At 33.9% G+C, this 18,866-nt stretch overlaps 1 protein-coding gene across 1 annotated transcript in view; it reads right to left on the bottom strand.

The window, feature by feature from the left end:
* Positions 1-18,866, bottom strand: part of Trhde (thyrotropin releasing hormone degrading enzyme) — a 378,190-nt gene that overhangs the window by 115,423 nt on the left and 243,901 nt on the right. The window contains exon 7 of the mRNA XM_069988744.1: positions 12,939-13,004. Coding sequence (XP_069844845.1) covers positions 12,939-13,004 — 66 coding nt within the window. The remainder of the gene's footprint in view (positions 1-12,938; positions 13,005-18,866) is intronic.

Genomic DNA, 18,866 nt, shown 5'->3' with positions numbered 1-18,866 from the left:
ATCTGAGGATTGCGGTTCAAAGCCAGCCCAAGCAGGAAAGTCTGTGAGACTCTTATCTCCAATAAACCACTAGAAAACGGAAGTGGTGCTGTGGCTCAAGCGGTAGAGCATTTGCCTTGAGCTGAAGAGCACAGGGACAGAGCCAGAGCCCAGGCCCAGAATTCAAGCCCCACGACCGACCAAAAAAAAAAAAAAAAAAAAGTAACTTTTCAAGAAAAAATAAAGTAAAATGGGATCTAGAGGCATGACTTAACTTTCTAGAAACAACAGTTTCGAGCCACCCTACGAAGTGAAATAAACAAAAAATGAAAGGCAACAATAACAATGAACGAAAAAGGAAAGGTAACATTTAGGAAAGAAAGAAAGCTATTTTAAAAGATCTAAGAACAATGCTTGGGTATATCAGTGTTTGCCTGTTATTTTGCATCTTTTTTAAATGTATGTTTTCTTTAAATTAAAATTTATCTTTATAAGTTGTTTACTTAGACATGGAAGCATTTGGATTATTTCTCCAGGAACAGAAAAATTTTACATATTTTAAAAAACCATTACTCCATTTAATGAATGTAAATTTTGCAATTTTCAGTACTTTTTTCCTAAGAGGGTTGCTAAATATAGCAGAAAAGCAAGAAAATTTTTACATCAGAACAACCTGCCCTCCTCAGGAAAGGGTTGTTGGCTTATTTATTTTAAATCATACACAATGGCAATTCTCATACCACTTTTGTTTTCAAATATGTCTTATGTGGTAATTACAGATTATGCACTAATGCTACCACATTCAGAAGAATTACCCATTACAATATTGCCTCTGCTGCATTTGGACTCCACTGCAAAACAACTTGACAGGGTTCTACACCTGTCAGCGAAACAGTGTAAATATAATAGTCTTCAGGGGTGTTGCAGAGCAGTAAAAAAAATCCCCACCTCTCACTTGTGTTGCTAACCTGAAATATTACCAAGATATAAAATGAATCTATTGGTAAAACCCAAGTTTGTGAATTGCTTTTTTTTTTTGAATGTCCTGATAAAGGACTTTGACCACTACAAGTTCACAAAATGGATAAATTATATCGTAGCTGGGAAAAATGCATTGCCTCTTATAAATCAAAATGCAGTTTTAGGTGTATGCATGGAGTTTCTCTCTCCTGCCTCTTTCCTTGCTCATCCCTAGGACTGCTGACCAATTGAGAAGGAAATATAATTCAGTTGAGGAAAAATAGAATGCATATTCAGGTAATATAAAATAGAATATATATTCTGATAGATTCAGCCTAGATAAGAGAAAAGCTGATTCTTACCCATTACGTGATTTTGATGGGTGACCCATGGAATGGAGGCAATGCTGAAGTTGACATTAAAGCAGTACCACCACTAACCTTCAAACTCAAGAAACATACACTACCTCTACTTCTTTCATCAGTGTATATCATGATGTCAGGCTGATAACTGTGGATGAGGGCTGAGAGCTCTTTGCTGTATTTTCTAGACAGCAAAATATTCCTTAGGGCCTTTCATAACACTTAAATACTCCACATGTTCAAAAATGTGGATAAGTTTCTAATACAGCTTTAAAATAATAATATTTTGTATTCTGGACCCATTGGTTTATTTTTTAACTGTTGTTTCTTACTAAGTGTAGATATTTTTAGTTCTCTGATGGTTCAACACATTGAGCAATGGGGTTTGAACTAAGGCCCTCCTGATATCACTTGCCTTTTTTGCTTAAGGCTGGAGTTCTGCTACTTCTTTATCAATTCTTAACAAACATGATCATTTCGTTTGTCGCCCCTGTCCTTTAATGAAACTGGCTTAACAAAAACACCGATTCTGAATGAATCCATGTATTTGCTCTTCTCCATACCTGTGTTTATAGATGAGTATTCAAGGGAAATCATGCACTTGAGACACTTGGCTTGGTTGTATATCAGACATCCTTAAAGTCAGGCACAGAGAGCAGCCTGACAGTTCTTCCTACTCCTGTGTACACACCCCTCCTCTCCACCTCTCACAAGAAGTTCACTTATGTGTGCACTCCCTGTTTCCCCCAAGTGCTAGAAAGTAACTGTCAAAGACCAACACTCTCAAAACTATCCTCGGTTAACTTAAAACCAGTACAGCCATTGCTCAACTTTAAAATCAAAATGAAACAAAACCAAACCAGAATCCTCTATCCCCAATCTCCTCTTGCAAATTTCTATTCTATACTATACTTTGGCTTCTCTCCTATATATCTACTTTTTCCTTACCCATTCTAATGAGCATGACAAGTCTGTGTGTAAGAGGAGCACCTTTTGGTCTTTTTGTCATTGTTCTTAATAATATTTTTATTGTAAAAATACAGTACAGAGGGGTACAGTTTCATGAGCAAGGTAATGAGTCCATTTCCTATCCAGCATTGTTACACCCTCCTTTATTTTTCCCTTACCATCCCTTTCCTCCCCAGCTACAGAGCTGCCTTTCATCACATTGACCATTTTAATATTCCTGAAACAAGCTTTTCTCTGTGGCAGTGACAGATGATACCTTTACTGTTCTGTCTGGCACCCTGGAGATTCCATCTCCACCTCCTTCATAGGCCCTGCCCTGCCCTGCTCTCAGCCTCCAACTGTTATATCCTCTTAGGACTTGTTTTCCAGGCCCTCAACTGAGAAATCTCAGTCAGTCCTGATATAGAGTAGTGTAGATCTAGATAAAACTGAAGAGCTTTCAAGAGTCTTGTTAACACTCCCTTTCTCTCTCTCTTTCTCTTTCCTTCTCCTTTCCTCTTTCCCCTTTCCTTTCCTTCTTTTTCTCCCTCCTCCCTTCCTCCCTTACTACCTCCTTTCCTCCTTGCCATTCTTTCTTATTGTTTTAAGGAGTCCTCAAGTTGGCTTTAAACACATGATCTTCCTGCTTCAGCCTTTCAAGTACACTACTGAGAGTAAATGCCAAGACAATAAAAAAGTTAGACATACCCTACAAAATCAAGAAAAGTTAGGGAAAAGGTTGGTTGGACATGGATGGGTGAGAAGATTGAAAGCAGTGACATTGATCAAGATGTATTCTATTCATAAACTGCTTTGTTAAATAGCACCTCCTTTGTACAAATATTTAAAGATAATAGTAAAAAGATAGCAAGTAAAATAAAGAACTCCAACTTTTACATGAGCCAAAAAAGCATGTATAAAAGTTATTAAAGCAAATAAAAAGAATGAAAAGCTGAAAGTATATTTAAATTTTCAACTTTGTTTATGAGGAAATATATATATATATACACACACACATATATATATATATACAGAAATAACAGTGGGAGAAATTTTTGCCTAATAAAATGAATATTTATTTGAAATTTTATAAGATTCAATATGTTTTGCATAGTGCATTTAGAGAACTTTTAGACATTACACGTAGTAGTTAATAATAATATTTAAGAGGAAAATTTTCATACTTCTACAAATGTGTTAAAGAGATCATCAAAAACATAGTGGTAAAATTTATAAAAAATAATTAAAGGGGCTGGGAAGTTGGCTCAGTGGTAGAGTGCTTGCCTTGCATGCATGAGGCCCTGAGTTCGATTCCTCAGCACCACATAAGCAAAAAAAAAAGCCGGAAGTAGTGCTGTGGCTCAAGTGGTAGAGCGCTAGCCTTGAGCTGAAGAGCTGAGGGACAACACCCAGGCCCAGAGTTCAGGCCCCACGACTGGACGCCCCCCCCAAAAAATTAAAGTACTATTTAAGAATAACTGAAACACAATTTGAATGCTCACAAACACAGAGTGCAGTGCATTGTGAGACATATACATCATATAAATAATGGTAAAATAAATAACAATGCTATCACCAAAAATGAAAGCATGAGTAAAAAACAAATCTAACTTAGGAGGAATTTTCTGCAGACATTAAAACTTATGACTACCAAACATACAGCTCTGAGCTACTACATGAGCTTTCCAAAAGGAGAACATAAAATAAGAGGAAACTAAACTTTCAAAGGAAAAAATAAAAGAACTGCTGTTTCAGGACCTAAATAAATTAGAAAAAGGCATTGCCACTAAGGTAAGTTTATTGTACTTCTATATTGATAATCAGACCAAATGGTAATGTCTATAAATGTCAATGACAATGTTTAGACAGTTATACCTATGTAGACAGTCTTACACAGGTGTAACCAAGTACACATGCATTTGCAAAGCAGATGCAATTACACACACTAACACACAAATGTACCGGTCCATCACTGAATGTGTCTAATAATCTCACAGATGATTTTTAAATGAAGTGAGCAAAAATATCATTTTATTCTGTCCACTTGGTAGGCAAAAATATAGATCTTAAGCCTTTAATTAACAGATAAAAGAAAACAAATACAGTATCATAAAGGTTCTGGTTAGATTGGATAAAATGAAGTCATCTTAGTTAGTACTATGTAGTCACAATCATCAGCTTACAACATTTATGTCAAAATTGAGGAAATAAGGACTCAGAGACTTTATATAAAAAAAAAAACACCGCAGCTTACAAATAGACTTAGATTTGTCTTATTCAAAACTGTAAATAGATATGATATTTATTTTTTTGAAATTACTGATTTTGTCCTAGAGATAGAACTAAATGGAATTGTTCCATAAATAAATAAATATGTATATATTCAATTTGGCTTTGTAGTTAGCTCTTTAATAAATTAAATGGTAATTAGATTGATTCCCAGTTCAGATAGTAGTATTATCATATGATATTGAATTATCACAACAAACTAACATCAAACATGTAATAATTGCAACAAATAATTATCAAGTATTACCTTTCTAGCTATAACATGCCTACAAGTGTATAACATTTCATGTAGAACATGTAAACATTTGAGCAAAAAGTGTCTAGTCAATCATTTTAGAATGAGCATGATTTAACTACCATTTGAAAAAGAACAATAAAAACAATAAAATCATTAAGAAGAACAGCAACAAAGATGAAACCCTCTGTGTCCCTTTCTTGGAGTTCATTTTGCTTTAGCATCAGATTACATGGTCATATGTACATAGCTTTTGACCTCTTCTGCTTGTCCTAGATATATACTAGTTTGTGCAGATAAGGGAAACCGTGGAACCTATGTTTCTTTGAGTCTGGCTTAATTCACTTAACATAATTATTCCAAGTCTTTCCATTTCCTAACAAATGGGGTGGTGTCATTCTTTCTGATGGAGGAATAGAATTCCATTATATATATATATATATATATATATATATATATATATATATCTGGGTTGGTTCCATATCTTAGCTATGGTGAATAATGCTGCGGTAAACATAGTTGTGCTGGTAGCTTTAGTATGGCCTAATTTGTGATCTTTAAGTAAATGCCTAAAAGTGGGATTGCTGGGTCGTAGGGAAGCTCTATGTAATTTTTTGTTTCTTTTGTATGTTCTTCCCCTATGGTACAACCCCTTTGTCACTATATATGATTCCGATGCCCTGCATCTTGTATATACATTTTTCTAATTTGGGGAGGGGAAGGAAAATAACAAAATGCTGAAATAAGGATACAGGATGACTCAGTGTACAATGAGATGTACAAGACACTATCTTGAAAATGAAATTTACAACTTTGCATTGGGGGGGAGCGGTGAGAGAGGGGAGGGAGGAGTTGGGGAGGTAGGGAGGAAAGGGATGGTAGGGGAAATATAAAGGAGGGTGAAACAATGCTCAATAGGAAATGGACTTATTACATTGCTCATGTAATTGTGACCCCTCTGTACAATAGCTTATATATATATATATATGTATGTACATGTATATATATAATAAAATAAAGGAAGAGGCAACAATGCTTGATAAGAAATATACTCATTACCTTGCTCATGTAACTGTGACCCCTCTGTACAGTATTTTCACAATAAAAAACTTATTTAAAAAATAAAACAAAATAAAATAAGATCTTCATTAAAAATAAGATCTATTGAGAAATAAACTTTGATATACTGTCTCTGTTCTATTTTTTTTAGTTCTAATAGATCTGAAAACCTATGTACAAGAAGACAAATACTCTCACACATAGACATAAAGCTGAAATTTTCAAATAAAAATCTTGAATACACATGTTAACATAGAACACCTCACTGGAACACAAGTTACTGAGCATGTTGTTGCTGCTAATAATCCCTATGGCTTTTGCCTGTCATTACCTCCAAGCTATAAGAATTTTATGAGCACAAACCAATAATAATGATATTTCCTTTCTGCTTTCTATGCACACCTCATTGCCTTACATTGATTTGCATAAGCAATTTCCACCCTGATAATTGGAGCCAAGCATCTTGCTGTAAGTTACCTTATGGAAAAGAACAGTTAAATACTAATTAAGAAAAATCTTTCTTTATTCAACCATATTTTAGATGCTATTCAATTTTCCTTACTGGTTGAACAGGAAGGTGACTTGCTTTCTGACAGGAAAACTCAAATCTCAGGATTTGAGTTTGCATCAAGCTTAACAATGATCTTTGTTCATAATTTCAATTTCCTGATGTTGACTCGTTACAACATGAAGAATCATACTGCTGGGTTCCAATCATTACAACAATATTGCTTTCTTTGAAAAGAAAAGGCAATTGTGCAGTATTAAGCACTACTACACTCAAAGCCTGGGCACAGTGCTAAAACTTTCATGCTCAAGGCTAGTGCTCTATCACTTGAGCCATAGCTTCATTTCTGGCTTTTTGGTTGTTAATTGGAGATAAGATTCTCATGGACTTTTTCCATGGATAGCTTTGAAGTACAATTCTCTAACCTCAGCCTCCTGAGTAGCTAAGATTACAGGCATGAGCCAATGGTACTGATACTAAGTGCTTTTTTAATAGCCCCAAAGCTGATCAATGCTATATGAGAATTTCACAATCATTGCTTTGTTTTTATTACTAGAAAGATTTTTAAAACTAAAATTAATTAGGAAGAGTTAAACAACTAAAGTGAAATATGGAAGGTCCAAATAATATAACAAATATTCCAACTTAAAGCATCATTATCTGAATTACTTTTAAAGTAAGTCTGCAATTCTGAAATAGAAACAAGCCTGGAGGTATAGAAACTTTATTTCAATCATAAAACAAAGTAATATAACCAAATTTGGATTTATTAAACATATGTATTTTAACTATAAGCATTACTACATATAGGTGAGGATTCACTTATATGCACCACGCAGTTAAGACCTCTAGTAAATGAGAAATGTAAAAATTCTAAAATTGTTGTCATAGGTACTAGTGTATAATGGAAAGAGAAATAACAGGCAACACTCATTTAAAGAACAAAGATTATCAGGGCTTATCTAAAATTGCCAAGAACTTGTAGAGAGACAGAAGAGGAGAGTGGGGACAAAATTTGCGTAAGCTTATATTCCAGGCAACACACAGGATAGGAAACTCAACATCACTGCACATTGAAGTTTGTTCCAGTAACAGATATGATAGAAAAGGGATCGGACCACATTCCCTTCTACCCTATTGTCTCATCACATTGCTTGTGTGCTTATAAGAAGATAATCACTTTCAATTAATGCAACTGTTAAACAGATTTGGAAGCCCTTAGACTATGCTAGGTTGTCTTAGACACATTACTACTGAGAAAGAAATTTAGAAATGTTCGTGTATAAACAATAACTCAGGTGCCTATTGTGAAAAATATATTATATTTAAAAACTAACTAGAGCTTGTGTGAAGGTGGGTTTCTGGTTACTGTTGACCTGCCTATTGCATTTCCCAGACTCTGCTGAAGCCCAAATAGGGCTTAATATATAATCATGTATTTGTTTTCTTAGCCATTATCACTAAATCACTACCAGAACAAAATCCGGAGCTGGAAAAATACATAAGCTTACATCCCAGATGTGCTGTCCAAAGCTGGTCTTCAATCAAAAGCTATTTAGCCAAAATACTACTTAGATTCCTTTCTCTGAACTTACTATACCCCTTGAGGATTGGCCCAGTTGGGGAAGTAAGAGGAGGGAGGATTCTACACTTGTGTGCATGTTAAACAAATGTTTTAAATGATCCATTTAATCAAAAATCAAAGCAATCACTTTCAGCTAAACTTTCCTATATTTTCCCAGGTTTTATCAATTACAGAATTATTTTTAAAAATTACAAATTTTAAAACTTAATACCTTTTAGACACATTGCCAATATAACTATATCTGATATAACCTTAACTCAGAAAGGAAAATGAAGATTTGGGATCCCAAGCAACTAGATTGCAGCTATGAACTGGGTAAATGGTGTTCATTTTCCTGACTTCTCTCATCAGACATCTGTATAAAATTGTTGAAATTAGTTGGAAACATTCTTCTGTAAGTACAGAAATATCCTAAGATCTTAAAACCAATAAAAAGAAAGGGATACACTGAGGAGTGATTGGCTTTCTACATCTCCACAAAACAATCCAGAAATAATGCAAGGAAAATTTAATTAAAAAGACAGACATGAATAGGTCAAGTGTCTGTTAGCTCATCATTGCCATTCCCATGACCTTCTTTAGCATTATGTGGGCTGGAAGCCAGAAAGCTGTGTTTCCTATCATTCTTTCCTGGTTAGGTCCAAGTTTAAGTTTTACAATAACAGAGGCACACACAGGAGATACAACAGACACTAAAGAAAGAAGAGCATTCAATGCTCAGTACGGTAGGAGAGTGAAGACATGTCACCCTTGGAAAGGATGGGAGTAGAAGACTGTGGGAGCTTCCAGGATACTGCAGGTAGAGCAGAATATGAATATTAGTTCTGAGTGGTAGTGAGATTTCCTGGTTTTCTGAAAGCTGGCAGTGATATTTCTGACCTTTCCTCCCACTCCCATCCCAGTTTTAGGAAAATGTAAATATATGCAATGTTGAATATGTTTCTTTTGGCAAACCTAGAATGCTTTTGCTCTTGTTACTGAGTTACACACTAGAAGTGGTTTCAGACCTTTCAAAATGACTTTCTTCAGGTGCTTGCTTGATTAAATTTAAAGAATATAGTATCCTTGAAGGTAGGTAATAGTAACCCATAGTTTGCAGGCTCCCCTTCCTGGAGTCCCCACAATGACACTCATCAATGGGGGGTTTCTGATTCTACTTAAGGCCAATCTCCCAGATACTTCAGACCCATAAGTAAAATCAATTCCAGATTGAAATAGCACAAGCTGAAATCCTAACCTTATAAAATAGGATTTATGTACTACAAAAAGCTCTAAGAAAACTTTAAGAAGTCTCTACAAATGCCATCTAAGAGAACTAGACCTTAAACACCAAAATGTACAGTATGTAAAGCAAATGAGGAAAATAAACAGGTTGGTAAAAAAAATCCTCATGAAATGGATTTTCTAATACTGGCAGTATGAAATATTACTAGCAGAAACTGTAACAGATGGCAGGCTTGTTTGACAACCCTTATAGTATGGCACATTTTCGTAGCTATCCAGTGTTAATATTCAGATGGCAACTTTAAGACTCAAGAACAATAGATCTTGCACATCAAGTTTGTGGTTCTCTTTTCAAATTCAAAAAGGTGCCCCAAGTTAAAAATACCAAGTAAAAATTATGTAACGAGACTACAGAGAATATGAAAAGTAGAAAGAATCTTGGAGAATTTAGTCTTGCATTTTACAACTATAAGGTAGGTCAAAGGCCAAAGCAGATTTCATGACTTTCAGAAAGCTCAGCATTAATTAGAAGTAGAAACTAGACTTGGTTTGCTCTTGCCTCCAAGTTCCCCAAATATGCCTGCTATTATTTTGTAAAATGGGTTATGTAGAACAATAAGAATGTAGAGTTTGCAAAAGTATAGTTATTTCTGTGTTTAGATATATATTATGTATGACTGGTACATGTTGTCTTAGACAACATGTATTACCCTTAGTTTCAATACCTCCAATTCAAACATTTAAACTATAGCTGCTGCTCTTGAGAGGCAGATACAAGAGGATGGATCCATGGGTTTGAAGTCAGCTCAGGCAGAGCTCTAACACAAATCAAAATAAAATCAAGAGACCTATGAGACAAGCATGAAGCACTAGATTATATGAAGGTCTAGTTCTAATCACTAGAATAATAATTTTTTAAAAAAAGGCATGCATAGAAAAAAAACTGAAGCTAGTTTACTAGTGGTATCAGGACTAACATATAAATGTATAGTCTGTAGGCAAAAAGTAATTCAGGTTTTTCACTATAGAATTTTTCTCTACACTTTGTAATAAGTGATTCAATGAGTTTATGATGTCTAGAAACAGAGTTTTCCTTACAAAATCTCTAGGATATCTGCGTTCTGAGATATATATATATATATATATATATATATATATATGTATATGTATATGCAGTTTTATATATATATATATATATATGGTCATATAAAGTACTATGCAAGATTTTAAAAAGTGTTGAATACAAATTTAAATATTTTATATGTAAAATGTGAATTTTATAAAATAGGCTCCAGAAGCCTATAGCGTTCCTATGTTTATGTACATGCAGATTGCATATACAATATGCATATATATGTATCAATATATGTTTGTGCACATTATATAATATTTATTTATTTGTAAGTAATGTTTGCCTTATTCCCCAAGGAGCATAAGGTGGGCCATGAAAATACACAAAGTTGCAGAAAAAATACAAAAATTAACAAAACAGAAGTATAAAATAAACAAAGAAGAAATTGCCATTTTTACATCATTTCTGCATGATATAGGCAGCATAAAGTCTGAACACAAAGAAAAGAAAAATGAAAGCAAAGAGCGCAAAGGAAGAAGGTTAGGAAGAAGGAATGGAGAAAGAAAAAATATATATGGAGTAACACTCTGTAGAATTTGGAATTATCTGTGCCTGTGAATCTAACCCTGGATCTGTTTGCAAACAACAAACTTCCATTTGTCAACATAGAAATACTCACGGTTAATGTAAAAACAATTAATAGATTTTTTCTGACGGAGGTAAGGCCTGACAGACCAGATTAGCTCTATCAACAGCTTGTAAACCAAGACTCCCCAGAGCCTGACAGACAGGAAGCTTATTAATTTCAACTCTGTGACCACTCAGCACCATGACATGAACTGTCTGTTCAGGAGGTCATCTCCAAAATGTACCCCATACATCTTCACGCACAAGAGACGATAATTTATCACCTAGACATAGGGATCTACTGTAAACTCATCCAAACTGCTGATGATACACTAAATCAGTTTGAGTGATGAGGATAAATAAAGACGCAAGCAAAGGACTGAAGGGTACAGATCTATCTGATCAATGAGCTGTCACAAGGCAAATGGAATGCAATGTTGACAAACATCGAGTTCCTCAGCTGAAAATTAGCCAAATAAGGTATCACCACATAAAAGCACATATAAATCTAAGTTTCAAATGGAAGTTGGATGCCATGGAAGTATATTCTAATAGTTTCAGATAAAACTGAATAGGCAGGGTTTGTAGGAAAAGATGTGTTAAAATTAATATATTTTACATAGTATATAGAAAGGATGATGAAATAAGAAAAATATCACGAAACAATAATTCTTTCCAAATAATGATATAACTAGGGTTATTCAATCTGCTGAGCAAATCCAAATGCAGGGATGAAGAAAAGCAGTAAAAAAAAATAGGATACAGAAAATGATTTCACACCAACTCACTACCAGGAAATCAAATTCGATTTGTATTGCCCTTACCAAAGCTTTGATATTTTCTGAAGCTGTCATACTACAACGTTGATGGGGAAAAACAAAGGAGCGGGATAAAGAAGGACATTCCTCCAGATAGTTTATATTCATGCAGGGCACTCCTTGAAAAAGAAAGATTTTCCCAGCTATGTGATCAGAATAGTGCCTTTATCACTTGGCAAATAGGTTCAATGGATTCAGCAATTCTGAAGGTGTCCCTAATGGAAGGAGCTGATTAAAGTAAACTCCAGCCCCTGCTGAGAAAGGAATCTGTAAAAATATTTTCTAAAGGAAATTACTTTTCAAGAAATTTATGTATTTTCATGGTTGCATTAAGGATATACAGTTTGTCATAACATATTTAACTCTTCCTTTGTGTTTTTATCTTTCATTGTATGTTGAGTAAAGAGAGAATTATACTACTAAAATATGACCTGATCCCAGATGTAGTTTATTTAAATTTCTAAATGAAAAGCTTACTAAGAACAGATAAGATTGATTGCTCTCTCTGTCTTAGCATAATTGTATTTCAGGTGAACATCAATTTACTTTAAAGGACACTTCTAAGTAGCAGAATGCATCATAAATAATTCATCAATCACAGCTATGAGAAACATGATTTACTCCCGCAGATTCAAGGGAATAAAAGTTCCATTTTTGTCTATATTTGTATCTACTTTAAAGAGTTTAATAATGTTCCTTTTTAAGAATATACTCTTAAACTTCATATTTTAAATGCAGCCTGATAAAATGTTGCCTTTTTCTTCCTACTTAAAAAAAATATTTAACTGAAACAAAGCAATCATCATTGGACAACAAACAAACCATGTTTATCAAGAGCAAAACAACCTTGACATAAGAGGTACATATCTGGTAATTAGCCCCAAAATATGGGTGTTACTTGTAATTTTAGAAAGACCAGTAATTTGTTCCCATAGTATAGCTCATATTATATCAACATTTAGTGAAGGAAAATATATGATAGATTCAAAAAGTCTTTCTTGGATTATGTGTGAAAATTACTTCAATTTTTAAGGCAAGTTAAACACGTTCTAAATTTTATTGAAATTATTTGAGTTTAACCTGATGATACAGTGATACAGTGAATCTCCTATCTACAACTTCCTTTTCTCATTTATAAGGATTGTTGCTTACCTTACAGGTCTTAAAATCTTCCATCATTTCAATAACATGGTAATATTCAGAACTGTAACATATCCTTAAAATAGATTGACATGGAAAAGCGTAAAAGAAAATAGAAAACATTTTACTTACTTGCAAACCTCTCTGAAAAACTGAATGGCCCATAAAATTAGCCAGCATTCTTATTAAAGCAGCACCCTGTAGGAAAAAGTATTAAAAATAAAAGAATTTCAACCAAGCATGATTCTAACAATGTCCTGTGCCAATAAAAATAGTTTGCTTCCTTCTATCTAAAAATATTTAATAAGAAAAGCATGAAGTGATATCCCATTTCTAGATTGAAATCACATTATTTTTGGTGTCTGTCTCTAAAAATTTATGAGGGTAAAATGTGCAGCCACAAAATGGAAAACTCTCAGATAAAATGTCTCATCTAATAATAATCTGTAATTCAAGAGTTATTAACATTTCATTAAATATTGTATACAAGAGTTCTGTGGTGTTGTGTTAGAAATTTAACATGCCTCTTCTTCTATTGCTCTGTTGTCCATGTGACTCAGTAAGAATGTATGCTCTGTTTTTACTTCTCATGGTAGTGGTGCTTTGTGTGGGGAGGGGGCGGCAGGGGGAAATCTCTTTCCCTCCCTCCCTTAAATAACCAGTTGTTCAAACAACTATTTTATTTTACTTAAAGTAATATAAACTTACTTGGTTCCAGGCCCAAAACAAAGTTCTGTGGTTCTTGTACTACAAACTCATAATTTTGTAGGGGAAGGATGCACATGTTAATAAATATTCATATTAGAGTACAGCTCTGAAGTGGAAAATAGAGATTACCAGACTCTCAAAGTACCCAGGTTCAAATCATGACTTTGCTTGCTAGTCACCATGATCACTTGGGAAAACTACGTCCACTCCCTTTCTCCTTCTTTTCCTTACAATGAATAAAGGATACCAGTTATATTTACTGCAATTGTTCTTCAACTCAAATGAATTAATATATGTGAAGCAGTTTAAACTGGTTCTGAAAAATATTGCGTACTATAGAAGTGTGTGTGATAGCATATCAACCTGGATAATGATTTTTATATCTTATAATGGATATATATATATACCTCTATAAAAGTAAACATGCAATCAATACAAATAATTAGAATCCACAAAATATTAATTTAGAGGAATCTATCTATATATGAGAACCACTATTATAGAATAGTGTAAGTGCAAGAAGTATTTGTGAAATTAACATGAAATATTCTAATGCTTTATTGAACACTGTATGGGACTTGATTAGGCAAGGATACTCACTATGACCAACCCTTCATTCAGGGAGATAACATAGTTTACACCATGTAGAATAATGACTAGAAGTGAATATTTAAATTAAACAGATGGAAATCCCTTTATCTCTACATATCCCACTACATGCGCCTTCTAAATGTCCTCACTGAAGTAACTCATATAATATTTTTCTTTCAAATGTTTAATAACATGTATTAACCATACATGTTAATATGGTCAATGTGGAAGTTCAATATTGAATACAAGAAAAATTGATCAAAGATTTTTTTAATGCATTGTAATACTAAGACTATATGAATCAATCACCATTAAATTAATATCTCAAAATTTAAAATCACTACAAAAATTGTTCCTTAAATGGATTAAATAAGTAAGTTAACATTAAGTTAAATAAGTGTAAAAAAGCACATGGAACTTTATGCCTCTCCAAATATATTTTTCTGAAACCTTCTTCTCTTAACTCTTTTGCTTTCTCATCTGTATCTTCTGTACACTTGTGTGAGTCCATAAAACATAAGCATTTATGATTCAATCTGTGGGCCAGCTTAGAATTCCCTTTAGAGCCTCTCAGCCTACTCCTCGAATTACTTGACAAGCTCTCCTCTTATACATTTTTCAATCTAATCTACCCACCCTGAGGGTAGACTCTGTCAGTTCTCCAGCAAAACTAACCCTTGCCACCTGGGGAGTGAATTTAGAATCTCAAACAATCAACTCAAACTTTCCCTCAGAACAGAATAACTATCTTCTGATGATTTAAGTGTTTCCCTCTAGGTAATGATGAGTGGGTCTCTTGTCAGGCTATAAAAACTATCCATTTGGCAGGGTCTTATGACAAAAGAATACTTTCTAATCATGAAGAATGAACCCATTTTCTTCTCTGGATTAAGCTGGAGCAAAGTGCTGAAAGGAAATAAAACCTAGAAATACAATCCACATTCAAAAGTTCACACTGTATCATTGAACTCACTACTGTATATTGTGTAATTCAATTAACTTTTAGAAAATTTGTCACTGGAATATTTTAATGTTCTCAGGAGCAGCATACACTCTTCTATGTTTAATTAGCCCTTCATTCCAAAGCGGTTTTTTTAATTCTTATTTTATAGAATTCATAGACAGATGGGCTTGCCAACTATGATCATTTACCCAATGCAAACTGGCACCTACTATGAGTAGTTAGACTGAAATTCACACCTCCTCACAGAGGCATAGTTCATTGTTGATGATTTTTATGAAAGAAAACACTGAATCCCAATTTATCATCATATCTTTAAAACATTTGTTCACCTTGCTAACATTGTTTATAATATTGGAACCTGTACTTGTTTCTTACTCAAACTTGCAGCCCCAAACAACAACAACAAAAAAGATATTTAGGCAGCTTTGAATGGATTTATAGAAAGTATTTATATTATTTCTGAAAGGATTTTTTTGAATTTTCAGTAGTTCAAGAAAGACTATCAGAGCCCAGCACTGGTGGCTCATGCCTGTAATCCTAGCTGCTCATGAAGCTGAGAACTGAGGATTACAGTTCAAAGCCAGTCCTGGCAAGAATGTGCTTGAGACTCTTATCTCCAATAAATCACTAGTAAACCAGAAGTGGTGCTGTGGCTCAAGTGGCAGAATGGTAGCCTTGAGCTGAAGAGCTGAGTGACAACGCCCAGGCCCAGAGTTCAAACCCTATGACTGAAGGAAAAAAAAAAAAAGACCATAATGATATTTATTAAACTAAGGATCAGGGACATAGAAAGATAATTAAGCTAATATTCAGTATCACTGAAGAATATTTAAGTGTTCATAGATAACTTTACTAACGAATATTCCATGAAACCATGCTTACACACTCCTTTATCTTCTAGTAGTTTATTTTTATTTTTAAAATTTTTCTTTGTAATGATTTCAATGTATACTAGTTTCAGAGAAAGTGTACAAGTGAAGAAATATGACAATGTCCTCTTATTTTGTATACATATTCTCTTCTTGTGGGTTACAGGTTCCTTTATTACAATAAATGTATGACAGAAATAACCTGTATATATGGAAATCACATTCTTAAATATTATTCATTCAGGTATATTATATCTTTAACGATTGAGTTGTTAGTATGGTCAGCATCATGTGGAATGAAAACAGAAATGACACAGTCTTCATTCTCAAGGACTCAAGTTTCATGACTGAGAAGAGATTCAAAATAATGTTAGATCAATGATGGAAGAAGAGAGTTTATAGTGGTCCAGAAGCAAGAGGAAGTAGATCTGAAGGGATGAAGTGTTCAAAGAAGTGACATTTCTCTTAGTTCTTAAAGGATGGATAGACAATCAGAAGCATCTGTGATATGTCAGACATGGACTTTGTGTGGTGTGTCAGGGGAAGGTTATACAGAAGGACTCAGACATGGGTGCCACACAATGGAAGGTTAGATGGAAAATAAAAGGGAGACAGTTTTACAGAACTTTGAATTCCAAGGGCAAATGAGTTTATATTTTATTTTGAATTCCAGGGCTAATTTTATTTTTTAAATATAGTAATATTTGAAAAATATAAGGTTTGAAGAGGAGAGATGAATTTTTGAAAGATGAGGGAAATGGAACAACATGAATGTAATTCAGGGTGAGTTTATAACTGACATACATGGGGCTTGAAGTGGGTAAGAGTGTCAAGGAAAAAAATTACTGAGGCTTTGGTGAAGGAAAATAAAAAAGAATCGTGAGTCTTTCTATAAATTCTCTATTACCTACTCTTGTGCACCCACGATAGGCATTTAAGAAATGTTCATTGAGGAAATCAATGGAAAATGAAATTAAAGGCAAAAGAAGTGTGAGGACACACTGGTATAAAGGAAAAGACAAAGCAGGTATCAATGGTCTCATAAAAGACATGTGGGAGGTCCCCAGATTTCAAGGAAAATGATATCCGAGAGAAGATCATGGTACACTACATTTAACAGAGAACTGTTAAAAATAGGCTTGCTAGTGTAAATCCAGTGTGAAAATCAGTGAAAACAGAAGGAAGGGATGGCACAGCAAAGATCAAGTTCCCATGCAGTATGGTGTTTTCTTCTTTTCTTTTCTCCTCTTTTCCTTTTCTGTTTGTTTTAATCGTTCTGAATACAAGAGAAGATTCTGTGCAAAGCAAAAGGCTGTTTAGTGGGAGCTTAGAAACAGATAGAGCAAGATTCCAGAAAAACTAAAGCGATATTTTAGATCAATTGTAGCAAAAATAAAAAAGTCTTCTCTGAGCAAGTATAGATATAGAAAACATATTTTTTTGTTTTAAAAGGATAGTCGTTATACTTGGTGTCTGAGGAATAGTCAGCAAATATCAACTCCTGAATATCCCTCAATAACAAATGGACTGCCTGAAAGAAAAGTGAGGAGAGCAAATAGAACAAAAGAGGAAAGAGTGAAAAGGAAAATAAAATTAATTGCACACAAGAAAGCAAAATTAAAGCCCAATTACTCCAGCTACCCATGCTTAGAACCTCCAAGTCCTCTGATTTATTACTTCCTGAGGCCAAATGTCGATCCACTTCTTCATGGCTGCATTACTGCATAGCCTCTTAATGACACACACAGATGCATTCACTACCTCATGATCCAGCCTATGAGCTACATGAGACTAATATTAGCAATCCATTAAGAAACATAATAGCTCAGTCATCTTAGATGATCAAAGTATCTACTATTAAAATATAAGTAATAATAATAATAATAATTCCAACCATATTCTTCCAGTCAATAATAAAAAACCAACCTGAATTTTCTGAGAATTCAATTATTAATTTTTTAAAAAGCACTCAGTATAGAGTTTTCATATTATTCAGAAAAATTATGAACTATTCTTATCTTCATTATTACTGTTATAATCATGAGTAAGTTATTTTCATGTCCCCTAAAATCTTTAGTTTAAACAAGTTTCTTAGGTAGTAATGAAGAGTATTTACCTATTGATAGTTTCCCCATACAACTATATAACCACTTTCTACCCTAGGTAGTAATGAAGAGTATTTACCTATTGATAGTTTCCCCATACAACCATATAACCACTTTCTACTCTAGTCAAGCTCACAGATGACCATGCTGAACATTCTCATGATGCAGTCATATTCTTTACACCAAACACAAATAAATAAGTCCTATAAATTATCAATCTATGTTACATTGGAAATTCAATAACATTTTAACAACAAATACTCTATGAAAATAATAAGTTGTACTAGTTCTTTGAAGAAGATCATCAAGAAAAACATTTGCTAAGATTTAGCTTTCATTCAGAAAATACAGGCTATGAGATATGTGTTTTGAGAGCCTGCTAGTATATATATATAGAGAGAGATACTTATATATCTATATATACATTTATGTACATATATATGTACGTGTAAATGAATGAATGAATGATTCTATCAGAAAACAAGCCAGATGTGGTCATACATACTTGTGATACTATCTACTAAATGTTTTAAATATTCTCTCCAAGCACAACTAGGACAAAAACAAAAAACAAAAAATGAATTATCTCAGTAAAGCAACTGACTTCTGCAGAAGAGTGTACCATCAGCCAAAAATCAGGCAAGCAAGCACACAGAGCAGGCAAGCTTCTCCTTATTTACCCATAATGCAGCAGACCCTGCCCCTCTGCTCACATTAGTCGAGCTCAGATTCATGATCTGCTCATGACTGGCTACTTTAAAGCAGGTATTTATATAAAATGACCATTAATAAACTTCGAAATAAGATTAACACCACACAAGCA

The sequence above is a fragment of the Dipodomys merriami genome, unplaced genomic scaffold, assembly GCF_024711535.1.
Source record: "Dipodomys merriami isolate MVZ:Mamm:240054 unplaced genomic scaffold, mDipMer1.0.p SCAF_10, whole genome shotgun sequence".
NCBI classification, from domain to species: domain Eukaryota; kingdom Metazoa; phylum Chordata; class Mammalia; order Rodentia; family Heteromyidae; genus Dipodomys; species Dipodomys merriami.
Note: the sequence above shows the minus strand (reverse complement) of the source record. Positions and strands in the feature narration are given on the sequence as shown.